The 14,115-nt window shown below is 49.2% G+C and overlaps 1 protein-coding gene across 1 annotated transcript in view; it reads right to left on the bottom strand.

Annotated features, from left to right (window-relative positions):
- Positions 1 to 650: 650 nt before the first annotated feature.
- The window catches only part of LOC138853740 (C-signal-like), a 74,754-nt gene continuing 61,289 nt past the window's right edge, over positions 651 to 14,115 (bottom strand). The window contains exon 5 of the mRNA XM_070092154.1: positions 651 to 3,437. Coding sequence (XP_069948255.1) covers positions 3,213 to 3,437 — 225 coding nt within the window. The 3' untranslated portion in view covers positions 651 to 3,212. The remainder of the gene's footprint in view (positions 3,438 to 14,115) is intronic.

Genomic DNA, 14,115 nt, shown 5'->3' with positions numbered 1-14,115 from the left:
TGGTTCAGTGAAGCACAGGGAGGGGGAGGTAGGGTTATGTAATACCAGGATAACTTTCTTGGTTCAGTGAAGCACAGGGGGGGAGGTAGGGTTATGTAATACCGGGATAACTTTCTTGGTTCAGTGAAGCACAGGGGGGGAGGTAGGGTTATGTAATACCGGGATAACTTTCTTGGTTCAGTGAAGCACAGGGGGGGGAGGTAGGGTTATGTAATACCAGGATAACTTTCTTGGTTCAGTGAAGCACAGGGGGGAGGTAGGGTTATGTAATACCAGGATAACTTTCTTGGTTCAGTGAAGCACAGGGGGGGGAGGTAGGGTTATGTAATACCAGGATAACTTTCTTGGTTCAGTGAAGCACGGGGGGGAGGTAGGGTTATGTAATACCAGGATAACTTCCTTGGTTCAGTGAAGCACAGGGGGGGAGGTAGGGTTATGTAATACCGGGATAACTTTCTTGGTTCAGTGAAGCACACGGGGGGGAGGTAGGGTTATGTAATAACGGGATAACTTTCTTGGTTCAGTGAAGCACAGGGGGGGGGAGGTAGGGTTATGTAATACCAGGATAACTTTCTTGGTTCAGTGAAGCACAGGGGGGAGGTAGGGTTATGTAATACCAGGATAACTTTCTTGGTTCAGTGAAGCACAGGGGGGGGAGGTAGGGTTATGTACTACCAGGATAACTTTCTTGGTTCAGTGAAGCACGGGGGGGAGGTAGGGTTATGTAATATCGGGATAACTTTCTTGGTTCAGTGAAGCACAGGGGGGGGGAGGTAGGGTTATGTAATACGAGGATAACTTTCTTGGTTCAGTGAAGCACAGGGGGGGGAGGTAGGGTTATGTAATACCAGGATAACTTTCTTGGTTCAGTGAAGCACAGGGGGGAGGTAGGGTTATGTAATATCGGGATAACTTTCTTGGTTCAATGAAGCACAGGGGGGGGAGGTAGGGTTATGTAATACCAGGATAACTTTCTTGGTTCAGTGAAGCACAGGGGGGGAGGTAGGGTTATGTAATACCAGGATAACTTCCTTGGTTCAGTGAAGCACAGGGGGGGAGGTAGGGTTATGTAATACCAAGATAACTTCCTTGGTTCAGTGAAGCACAGGGGGGGAGGTAGGGTTATGTAATACCAGGATAACTTTCTTGGTTCAGTGAAGCACAGAGGGGGGAGGTAGGGTTATGTAATACCAGGATAACTTTCTTGGTTCAGTGAAGCACAGGGAGGGGGAGGTAGGGTTATGTAATACCAGGATAACTTTCTTGGTTCAGTGAAGCACAGGGAGGGGGAGGTAGGGTTATGTAATACCAGGATAACTTTCTTGGTTCAGTGAAGCACAGAAGGGGAGGTAGGGTTATGTAATACCAGGATAACTTTCTTGGTTCAGTGAAGCACAGGGGGGGGGTTATGCAATATAGGGATACCTTTGTTAGAGGATATAGCCAAGGTAGTACATGTAGTTACTGACATGATGTGACTTATACTAGTGGGAGTGACGGAGTGTAAATGGGTATAGACTAGTGGTTCCCACCCAGTGGTTGGTAGACACCAGGAGGTCTATAAAGGTAGTGCTGAAGGTTCCTGAACCAAGTTCAATATTTCAAGAGGCTGCAGTGTAAAATGTACATGTACCATAAGGCTGGTAAACATAAACTTTAAAAATTTCTAAGCCGTTTCCAAATCGGCAGTAACAGCCTAGTTTTGTAGACGCCTTTTTAAACTGTTGGTCTTATTTTATGGGCTGGGGAATCTAACATGCCAAACCTCCATTGAACAATGGTCCACTTTCATTCAGTATAACTTATCAGACTTTTGGTTACATGTGGGAAAAAACTAGCGAGAACTGGCATGCAATCACCGAGATATTTAATGCCTCCCCGCCGCCCCCCCACTACATTTTTATACGAGCAGACTTTCTCACAGCTGTTTATATAAAATATGATAACTTATGAATGTGTTTTCTGAATGTCTTCATCATCTCTTTAATGCTAATATTTAACTCCATTAAAAATTTAAGACGTAATCTGCATTATTAATGTTGATGTGTGTGTGTGTGTACTCACCTGCTTGTGGTTGCAGGGGTCGAGACTCAGCTCCTGGCCCCGCCTCTTCACTGATCGCTACTAGGTCCTCTTTCTTTCTGCTTCCAGAGCTTTGTCATACCTCGTCTTAAAGCTATGTATGGTTCCTGCCTCCACTACATTACTTGCTAGGCTAACTTTCCTGTGTGTGTGTGTGTGTGTGTGTGTACGTTCTCACCTACATGTAACCATCATACAGATTACAACATAATTTTCAATGTTATTAAGACAACATTTAACATTGTTAGTTCATTATATAACAAGTTGGTTCAGAAAGACACGTCAGCAAACACTACGACATATCTGTTAGGAAACGTTCCGGTCCTGAGACCTGAGTCAGGTGTGAGTGACGCATGGTGACCTGAGTCAGGTGTGAGTGACGCATGGTGACCTGAGTCAGGTGTGAGTGACGCATGGTGACCTGAGTCAGGTGTGAGTGACGCATGGTGACCTGAGTCAGGTGTGAGTGACGCATGGTGACCTGAGTCAGGTGTGAGTGACGCATGGTGACCTGAAGAATGTCATATTGGGATGAGGATGGGTACGATAAGAAAAGATAAGATTTTGGTCGGATTTTTAACCCCGAAGGGTTAGCCACCCAAGATAACCCAATAAAATCAGTGCGTCATCGAGGGACTGTCTTATTTCCACTGGGATCCGCAATCTTGTTCCCCAAGATGCGACCCACACCAGTCGACTAACACCCAGGTACCTACTTGCTAAGTGAACAGGACAACAAGTGTAAGGAAACGTGTCGAATGTTTCCACCCCGTCGGGAATCGAACTCAGACCCACAATGATGATGAGATCATGTGACTCCTGTGTTGCTGGGCAGGTAGTGCCCCGCCTGCTTGACTATAATGTATACTAATGTTTTAGAAATTTTGTAGTTTCCCGTGTTACATTCTGTGGTGTCGGTGACGGCGATTAGCGAGGCTTCCAGACATGTCTTTCAACCTCTGTATGTTAGAAGTGATCAAGGTCCCAGGACCGAAACGTTTTCTAATAAACATGTCATAGTATTTGCTGACGTTTATCTAAACCAACTTGTCGGTATTTATTACTAAGGTTTATACCATATAACAAGCTTGTACACAACTGGACTCTTCAATAAGCATAAACCAGCGGCTTCACCAAGGTACGACAGCACCAGTGTAAGAGATCAGTAGCCCATTGTGTTTTTCAGTCAAGTCATCCAGAAGCTGAAACACTTGACTGATGCTTTCTTCAATAGTTAACTCTGCTGCAGTTGTTCCCATATCAGTCTTGACCCAGCCAGGATGCACTGCCACAAACAACAAGCCTTCCTTCCCGTACTCTTTCGCCAGCGCCATCGTCAACATATTGAGAGCCGCCTGGAACAGTTACTCCAATTTAGATTTTCATTTTTATAGGCTATGAAAATGGTTTTTGTGATTATCAAGAGTTGTAAAAAGGCATTGTAAGCAGGGATGGCATGATGACTATAAAAATGTATTTTGATGAATAATTGCCATTTGAAATAAGTGGAAGACTTCATAACAGGCGACTATAACAGATTTAATTGTTCTTGTGAAGTGTAGGTATGACAGTACTGATGAATTCTATAATAGATACACATACAACACTTAGCACATTTAATTAAGAGACGTTTTGCCCACTGGGTGTTTTTCAATCCAATATGTACTGCAGAAAAAAAATCTATATTAGTGAAGTACTGACACCCCAGATTACTTTCCAACACCATATTTCCACTACCTCCAGTCTTCTCCTCTCTGCAATCTTTAAAACCCATGTTTCACACCTATAAAACAGTGTTGGTACCCCTATACTCTAGTACATTTACACTTTCGCCTCCATGGGTAAAGCTCTCCGTCTCTACAGATGCCTCAATCACCCACCTTTCTCTTGTCATTCCCATGGTTCACTTCATCTTGCAATAGACCCGTCTGCTGACAAGTCCACTGGGTTAGCCACCCAGGATAACCTAAGACAGTGCGTTATCGAGGGGACTGTCATTTCCATTAGGGCCCTCAGTCTTGGCCCCCCAGGAAGCGACTAACACTAGTCGACTAACACCCATGTACCTACTTACTTGCCGAGTGAACGGGGACAGTAGGTGTAAGGACACACTCCCAATGTTTCCACCTATGCCAGGGATCGAACCACGGACAGTGTGTGTGTGTGTGTGTGTGAGAGAGAGAGAGAGAGAGAGAGAGAGAGAGAGAGAGAGAGAGAGAGAGAGAGAGAGAGAGAGAGAGAGAGAGAGAGAGAGAGAGAGAGAGAGAGAGAGAGAGAGAGAGAGGCGAGAGCGTTGCCTACCAAGCCACGGGACACTACCAACACATTCACTTCCTCCAACTCTCCTTCCAGTCTAATATCTTCTTTCATTAACTACAATCTGTTACTCTCATAATCTTCCCTATGTTCACTTTTTAATTTTATTTTTACATACGGTGCCAAGTGGCTTGATTATGGCGTCTCGTGGCTTGATTATGGTGGCTCGTGGCGTGGTTATGGTGTCTCGTGGCGTGGTTATGGTGTCTCGTGGCGTGGTTATGGTGTCTCGTGGCTTGATTATGGTGGCTCGTGGCTTGGTTATGGTGTCTCGTGGCGTGGTTATGGTGTCTCGTGGCTTGATTATGGTGGCTCGTGGCTTGGTTATGGTGTCTCGTGGCTTGATTATGGTGGCTCGTGGCTTGGTTATGGTGTCTCGTGGCTTGATTATGGTGGCTCGTGGCTTGGTTATGGTGTCTCGTGGCTTGATTATGGTGGCTCGTGGCTTGGTTATGGTGTCTCGTGGCATGGTTATGGTGTCTCGTGGCTTGGTTATGGTGTCTCGTGGCTTGATTATGGTGTTTCGTGCCTTGATTATGGTGTCTCGTGGCTTGGTTATGGTGTCTCGTGGCTTGGTTATGGTGTCTCGTGGCTTGATTATGGTGTTTCGTGGCTTGATTATGGTGTCTTGTGGCTTGGTTATGGTGTCTCGTGGCTTCGTTATGGTTATGGTGGCTTGGTTATGGTGTCTCGTGGCTTGGTTGTGGTGTCTTGTGGCTTGATTATGGTGTCTCGTGGCTTGATTATGGTGGCTCGTGGCTGGGCTATGGTGTCTCGTGGCTTGATTATGGTGGCTCGTGGCTTGATTATGGTGGCTCGTGGCTTGATTATGGTGTCTCGTGGCTTGGTTATGGTGCCTCGTGGCATGGTTATGGTGCCTCGTGGCATGGTTATGGTGTCTCGTGGCGTGGTTATGGTGTCTCGTGGCTTGATTATGGTGTCTCGTGGCTTGGTTATGGTGTCTCGTGGCTTGATTATGGTGTCTCGTGGCTTATGGTGTCTCGTGGCTTGATTATGTCTCGTGGCTTGATTATGTCTCGTGGCGTGGTTATGGTGTCTCGTGGCTTGGTTATGGTGTCTCGTGGCTTGGTTATGGTTTATCGTGGCTTGGTTATGGTGTCTCGTGGCTTGATTATGGTGTCTCGTGGCTTGGTTATGGTTTCTCGTGGCTTGGTTATGGTGTCTCGTGGCTTGGTTATGGTGTCTCGTGGCTTGGTTATGGTGTCTCGTGGCTTGGTTATGGTGTCTCGTGGCTTGAATATGGTGTCTCGTGGCTTGATTATGGTGTCTCGTGGCTTGGTTATGTTGTCTCGTGGCTTGGTTATGGTGTCTCGTGGCATGATTATGGTGTTTCGTGGCTTGGTTATGGTGTCTCGTGGCTTGATTATGTCTCGTGGCGTGGTTATTGTCTCGTGGCGTGGTTATGGTGTTTCGTGGCTTGGTTATGGTGTCTCGTGGCTTGGTCATGGTGTCTCGTGGCTTGGTAATGGTGTCTCGTGGCATGGCTATGGTGTCTCGTGGCATGGCTATGGTGTCTCGTGGCGTGGTTATGGTGTCTCGTGGCTTGATTATGGTGTCTCGTGGCTTGGTTATGGTGTCTCGTGGCTTGGTTATGGTGTCTCGTGGCTTGATTATGTCTCATGGCGTGGTTATTGTCTCGTGGAGTGGTTATGGTGTCTCGTGGCGTGGTTACGGTGTCTCGTGGCTTGGTTATGGTGTCTCGTGGCATGGCTATGGTGTCTCGTGGCGTGGTTATGGTGTCTTGCGGCTTGATTATGGTGTCTCGTGGCTTGATTATGATGTGGCGTGGTTATGGTGTCTCGTGGCTTGGTTATGGTGTCTCGTGGCTTGATTATGGTGTCTCGTGGCTTGGTTATGGTTTCTCGTGGCTTGATTATGGCGTCTCGTGGCTTGGTTATGGTGTCTCGTGGCTTGATAATGGCGTCTCGTGGCTTGGTTATGGTGTCTCGTGGCATGGTTATGGTGTCTCGTGGCGTGGTTATGGTGTCTCGTGGCTTGATTATGGTGTCTCGTGGCTTTGTTATGGTGTCTCGTGGCTTATGTCTAGTGGCGTGGTTATGGTGTCTCGTGGCTTGATTATGGTGTCTCGTGACTTGGTTATGGTGTCTCGTGGCTTGGTTATGGTGTCTCGTGGCTTGATTATGGTGTCTCGTGGCTTGGGTATGGTGTCTCGTGGCTTGATTATGGTGTCTCGTGGCTTGGTTATATTGTCTCGTGGCTTGGTTATGGTGTCTCGTGGCATGGTTATGGTGTCTCGTGGCGTGGTTATGGTGTCTCGTGGCGTAGTTATGGTGTCTCGTGGCGTGGTTATGGTGTCTCGTTGCATGATTATGGTGTCTCGTGGCTTGGTTATGGTGTCTCGTGGCTTATGGTGTCTCGTGGCTTATGTCTCGTGGCGTGGTTATTGTCTCGTGGCGTGGTTATTGTCTCGTGGCGTGGTTATGGTGTTTCGTGGCTTGGTTATGGTGTCCCGTGGCTTGGTTATGGTGTCTCGTGGCATGGCTATGGTGTCTCGTGGCATGGCTATGGTGTCTCGTGGCGTGGTAATGGTGTTTCGTGGCTGGATTATGGTGTCTCGTGGCTTGGTTATGGTGTCTCGTGGCTTGATTATGTCTCGTGGCGTGGTTATTGTCTCGTGGCGTGGTTATGGTGTCTCGTGGCGTGGTTACGGTGTCTCGTGGCATGGCTATGGTGTCTCGTGGCATGGCTATGGTGTCTCGTGGCATGGCTATGGTGTCTCGTGGCGTGGTTATGGTGTCTCGTGGCTTGTTTATGATGTCTCGTGGCTTGGTTATGATGTGGCGTGGTTATGGTGTCTCGTGGCTTGGTTATAGTGTCTCGTGGCTTGGTTATGGTGTCTCGTGGCTTGGTTATGGTTTCTCGTGGCTTGATTATGGTGTCTCGTGTCTTGGTTATGGTGTCTCGTGGCTTGGTTATGGTGTCTCGTGGCTTGGTTGTGTCTCGTGGCATGGTTATGGTGTCTCGTGGCATGGTTATGATGTCTCGTGGCGTGGTTATGGTGTCTCGTGGCGTGTTTATTGTCTCGTGGCGTGGTTATGGTGTCTCGTGGCTTGGTTATGGTGTCTCGTGGCATGGCTATGGTGTCTCGTGGCATGGCTATGGTGTCTCGTGGCTTGATTATGGTGTCTCGTGGCTTGTTTATGGTTTCTCGTGGCTTGGTTATGGTGTCTTGTGGCTTATTTATGGTGTCTCGTGGCTTGGTTATGTTGTCTCGTGGCTTGATTATGGTGTCTCGTGGCTTGGTTATGGTGTATCGTGGCTTGATTATGTCTCGTGGCGTGGTTGTCTCGTGGCGTGGTTATGGCGTCTCGTATCTTGGTTATGGTGTCTCGTGGCTTGGTTATGGTGTCTCGTGGCATGGCTATGGTGTCTCGTGGCATGGCTATGGTGTCTCGTTGCGTGGTTATGGTGTCTCGTGGCTTGATTATGGTGTCTCGTGGCTTGGTTATGGTGTCTCGTGGCTTGATTATATCTCGTGGCGTGGTTATGGTGTCTCGTGGCTTGGTTATGGTGTCTCGTGGCTTGGTTATGGTGTCTCGTGGCTTGGTTTTGGTGTCTCGTGGCTTGATTATGATGTGGCGTGGTTATGGTGTCTCGTGGCGTGGTTATGGTGTCTCGTGGCTTGGTTATGGTGTCTCGTGGCTTGGTTATGGTGTCCTGTGGCTTGGTTATGGTGTCTCGTGGCATGGTTACGGCGTCTCGTGGCTTGGTTATGGTGTCTCGTGGCTTGGTTATGGTGTCTCATGGCTTGGTTATGGTGTCTCGTGCCTTGGTTATGGTGTCTCGTGGCTTGGTTATGGTGTCTCGTGGCTTGGTTATGGTGTCTCGTGGCATGGTTACGGTGTCTTGTGGCTTGGTTACAGTGACCTGTGGGTTGGTATGCAACGTTCTCGCTTCACACACTGAGTGTCCATGGTTCAATCCCCGGCATGGATGAAAATGTTGGTCGTGTTTCCTTATACCTGCTGTCCCTGTTCACCTAGCAGTAAGTAGGTACCTGGGTGTCAGTTGACTGGTGTGGGTCGCATCCTGGGAGCCAAGGTTGAAGGGCAACAATGGAAATAAGACAGACCGTCCTAGATGATATGCTGACTTTCTTAGGTTATCCTGAAACGTTTCGCCTACACAGCAGGCTTCTTCAGTCAAATACAGAGGCAGCAGTAGCAATGACATAATGATGATGTAATCAGTCCATCAACCTCGGAGAAAGTATTTGAGGTGGTGAGTCCGTGAGCCTGGAGAAGCTCCGTGGAGCTGAACGTCCGTGAGCCTGGAGAAGCTCCGTGGAGCTGAACGTTCGTGAGCCTGGAGAAGCTCCGTGGAGCTGAACGTCCCTGAGCCTGGAGAAGCTCCGTGGAGCTGAACGTTCGTGAGCCTGGAGAAGCTCCGTGGAGCTGAACGTTCGTGAGCCTGGAGAAGCTCCGTGGAGCTGAACGTCCGTGAGCCTGGAGAAGCTCCGTGGAGCTGAACGTCCCTGAGCCTGGAGAAGCTCCGTGGAGCTGAACGTCCGTGAGCCTGGAGAAGCTCCGTGGAGCTGAACGTCCGTGAGCCTGGAGAAGCTCCGTGGAGCTGAACGTCCGTGAGCCTGGAGAAGCTCCGTGGAGCTGAACGTCCGTGAGCCTGGAGAAGCTCCGTGGAGCTGAACGTCCGTGAGCCTGGAGAAGCTCCGTGGAGCTGAACGTCCGTGAGCCTGGAGAAGCTCCGTGGAGCTGAACGTCCGTGAGCCTGGAGAAGCTCCGTGGAGCTGAACGTCCGTGAGCCTGGAGAAGCTCCGTGGAGCTGAACGTCCGTGAGCCTGGAGAAGCTCCGTGGAGCTGAACGTCCGTGAGCCTGGAGAAGCTCCGTGGAGCTGAACGTCCGTGAGCCTGGAGAAGCTCCGTGGAGCTGAACGTTCCCAAGTGTCTGAATCTTCAACTTGTACCACCACTATCTTACTCTCTCAGATACCACCACTATCTTACTCTCTCAGATACCACCACTATCTTACTCTCTCAGATACCACCACTATCTTACTCTCCCAGATACCACCACTATCTTACTCTCCCAGATACCACCACTATCTTACTCTCTCAGATACCACCACTTTATCTTACTCTCCCAGATACCACCACTATCTTACTCTCCCAGATACCACCACTATCTTACTCTCTCAGATACCACCACTATCTTACTCTCCCAGATACCACCACTATCTTACTCTCTCAGATACCACCACTATCTTACTCTCTCAGATACCACCACTATCTTACTCTCCCAGATACCACCACTATCTTACTCTCTCAGATACCACCACTATCTTACTCTCTCAGATACCACCACTTTATCTTACTCTCTCAGATACCACCACTATCTTACTCTCTCAGATACCACCACTATCTTACTCTCTCAGATACCACCACTATCTTACTCTCCCAGATACCACCACTATCTTACTCTCTCAGATACCACCACTATCTTACTCTCCCAGATACCACCACTATCTTACTCTCTCAGATACCACCACTATCTTACTCTCCCAGATACCACCACTATCTTACTCTCCCAGATACCACCACTATCTTACTCTCTCAGATACCACCACTATCTTACTCTCCCAGATACCACCACTATCTTACTCTCCCAGATACCACCACTATCTTACTCTCCCAGATACCACCACTTTATCTTACTCTCTCAGATACCACCACTATCTTACTCTCTCAGATACCACCACTTTATCTTACTCTCTCAGATACCACCACTATCTTACTCTCCCAGATACCACCACTATCTTACTCTCCCAGATACCACCACTATCTTACTCTCCCAGATACCACCACTTTATCTTACTCTCTCAGATACCACCACTATCTTACTCTCTCAGATACCACCACTTTATCTTACTCTCTCAGATACCACCACTATCTTACTCTCTCAGATACCACCACTATCTTACTCTCTCAGATACCACCACTATCTTACTCTCTCAGATACCACCACTATCTTACTCTCTCAGATACCACCACTATCTTACTCTCTCAGATACCACCACTTTATCTTACTCTCTCAGATACCACCACTATCTTACTCTCTCAGATACCACCACTATCTTACTCTCTCAGATACCACCACTATCTTACTCTCTCAGATACCACCACTATCTTACTCTCTCAGATACCACCACTATCTTACTCTCTCAGATACCACCACTTTATCTTACTCTCTCAGATACCACCACTATCTTACTCTCTCAGATACCACCACTTTATCTTACTCTCTCAGATACCACCACTATCTTACTCTCCCAGATACCACCACTATCTTACTCTCTCAGATACCACCACTATCTTACTCTCCCAGATACCACCACTATCTTACTCTCTCAGATACCACCACTATCTTACTCTCCCAGATACCACCACTATCTTACTCTCTCAGATACCACCACTATCTTACTCTCTCAGATACCACCACTATCTTACTCTCTCAGATACCACCACTATCTTACTCTCTCAGATACCACCACTATCTTACTCTCTCAGATACCACCACTATCTTACTCTCTCAGATACCACCACTATCTTACTCTCTCAGATACCACCACTATCTTACTCTCTCAGATACCACCACTATCTTACTCTCTCAGATCCCACCTGGAGTTTACCTGAAGAAAGTTCTGGGGGTCAACGCCCCCGCGGCCCGGTCTGTGACCAGGTCTCATGGTGGAACAGGGCCTGATCAACCAGGCTGTTACTGCTGGCTGCACGCAATCCAACATACGAACCACAGCCCGGCTGGTCAGGTACCGACTTAAGGTGCTTGTCAAGTGTCAGCTTGAAGACAGCCAGGGGTCTATTGGTAATCTCCCTTATGTATGCTGGGAGGCAGTTGAACAGTCTTGGGCCCCTGACACTTACTGTGTTGTCTCTTATCGTGCTAGTGACACCCCTGCTTTTCATTGGGGGGATTTTGCATCGTCTGCCAAGTCTTTTGCTTTCGTTGTGAGTGATTTTCGTGTGCAAGTTTGGTACTAGTCCCTCTATGATTTTCCAGGTGTATATAATCATGTATCTCTCCCGCCTGCATTCCAGGGAGTACAGGTTGAGGAACTTCAAGCGCTTCCAGTAATTGAGGTGTTTTATCTCCGTTATGCGCGCCGTGAAGGTTCTCTGTACATTTTCTAGGTCAGCAATTTCACCTGCCTTGAAAGGTGCTGTTAGTGTGCAGCAATATTCCAGCATAGATAGAACAAGTGACCTGAAGTGTCATCATGGGCTTGGCATCCCCAGTTTTGAAGGTTCTCATTATCCATCCTGTCATTTTTCTAGCAGATGCGATTGATACAATGTTATGGTCCTTGAAGGTGTGATCCTCCGACATGATCACTCCCAGGTCTTTGACGTTAGTTTTTCGCTCTATTTTGCGGAAGGAATTTGTTTTGTACTCTGATTAAGTTTTAATTTCCTCATGTTTACCATATCTGAGTAATTGAAATTTCTCATCGTTGAACTTCATATTGTTTTCTGCAGCCCACTGAAAGATTTGGTTGATGTCCGCCTGGAGCCTTGCAGTGTCTGCAATGGAAGACACTGTCATGCAGATTCGGGTTTCATCTGCAAAGGAAGACACGGTGCTGTGGCTGACATCCTTGTCTGTGTCGGATATGAGGATGAGGAACAAGATGGGAGCGAGTACTGTGCCTTGTGGAACAGAGCTTTTCACCGTAGCTGCCTCAGACTTTACTCTGTTGACGACTACTCTCTGTGTTCTGTTAGTGAGGAAATTATAGATCCATCGACCGACTTTTCCTGTTATTCCTTTAGCACGCATTTTGTGCGCTATTACGCCATGGTCACACTTGTCGAAGGCTTTTGCAAAGTCTGTATATATTACATCTGCATTCTTTTTGTCTTCTAGTGCATCTAGGACCTTGTCGTAGTGATCCAATAGTTGAGACAGACAGGAGCGACCTGTTCTAAACCCATGTTGCCCTGGGTTGTGTAACTGATGGGTTTCTAGATGGGTGGTGATCTTGCTTCTTAGGACCCTTTCAAAGATGTTTATGATATGGGATGTTAGTGCTATTGGTCTGTAGTTCTTTGCTGTTGCTTTACTGCCCCCTTTGTGGAGTGGGGCTATGTCTGTTGTTTTTAGTATCTGTGGGACGACTTTATCTTACTCTCCCAGATACCACCATCAACCTTCACACTTCATCTTCACAATCTCCCTAACTCACTCCTTATCAAATTCATTATCTTTTACTCACCTCCCCCAACACCTTAACATTCACTTCTATTACCACCCCATCTATAAATATGTTAAATAACCTCTCTCAAGTATGCTAGGCTACAGCCCACAGCCACTGGCTGGGTCTGCTAGGCTACCGCCCACTGGCTGGGTCTGCTAGGCTGCAGCCCACTTGCTGGGTCTGCTAGGCTGCAGCCCACTGGCTGGGTCTGCTAAGCTACCGCCCACTGGCTGGGTCTGCTAGGCTGCAGCCCACTGGCTGGGTCTGCTAGGCTACAGCCCACTGGCTGGGTCTGCTAGGCTACCGCCCACTGGCTGGGTCTGCTAGGCTACCGCCCACTGGCTGGGTCTGCTAGGCTACCGCCCACTGGCTGGGTCTGCTAGGCTACCGCCCACTGGCTGGGTCTGCTAGGCTACAGCCCACTGGCTGGGTCTGCTAGGCTACAGCCCACTGGCTGGGTCTGCTAGGCTACAGCCCACTGGCTGGGTCTGCTAGGCTACCGCCCACTGGCTGGGTCTGCTAGGCTACAGCCCACTGGCTGGGTCTGCTAGGCTACCGCCCAGTGGCTGGGTCTGCTAGGCTACAGCCCACTGGCTGGGTCTGCTAGGCTACAGCCCACTGGCTGGGTCTGCTAGGCTACAGCCCACTGGCTGGGCCTGCTAGGCTACAGCCCACTGGCTGGGTCTGCTAGGCTACCGCCCATTGGCTGGGTCTGCTAGGCTACAGCCCACTGGCTGGGTCTGCTAGGTTACAGCCCACTGGCTGGGTCTGCTAGGCTACAGCCCACTGGCTGGGTCTGCTAGGCTACAGCCCACTGGCTGGGTCTGCTAGGCTACAGCCCACTGGCTGGGTCTGCTAGGCTCCAGCCAACTGGCTGGGTCTGCTAGGCTACAGCCCACTGGCTGGGTCTGCTAGGCTACAGCACACTGGCTGGGTCTGCTAGGCTACAGCACACTGGCTGGGTCTGCTAGGCTACAGCACACTGGCTGGGTCTGCTAGGCTACAGCCCAATGGCTGGGTCTGCTAGGCTGCAGCCCACTGGCTGGGTCTGCTAGGCTACAGCCCACTGGCTGGGTCTGCTAAGCTACAGCACACTGGCTGGGTCTGCTAGGCTACAGCCCACTGGCTGGGTCTGCTAGGCTACAGCACACTGGCTGGGTCTGCTAGGCTACAGCCCACTGGCTGGGTCTGCTAGGCTACAGCACACTGGCTGGGTCTGCTAGGCTACAGCACACTGGCTGGGTCTGCTAGGCTACAGCCCACTGGCTGGGTCTGCTAGGCTACAGCCCACTGGCTGGGTCTGCTAGACTACAGCCCACTGGCTGGGTCTGCTAGGCTACAGCCCACTGGCTGGGTCTGCTAGGCTACAGCCCACTGGCTGGGTCTGCTAGGCTACAGCCCACTGGCTGGGTCTGCTAGGCTACAGCACACTGGCTGGGTCTGCTAGG

This window comes from Cherax quadricarinatus, chromosome 3 (assembly GCF_038502225.1).
Source record: "Cherax quadricarinatus isolate ZL_2023a chromosome 3, ASM3850222v1, whole genome shotgun sequence".
Taxonomy (NCBI): domain Eukaryota; kingdom Metazoa; phylum Arthropoda; class Malacostraca; order Decapoda; family Parastacidae; genus Cherax; species Cherax quadricarinatus.
The sequence above is the reverse complement of the archived record's forward strand: the minus strand, read 5'-3'. Positions and strand labels throughout refer to the sequence as shown.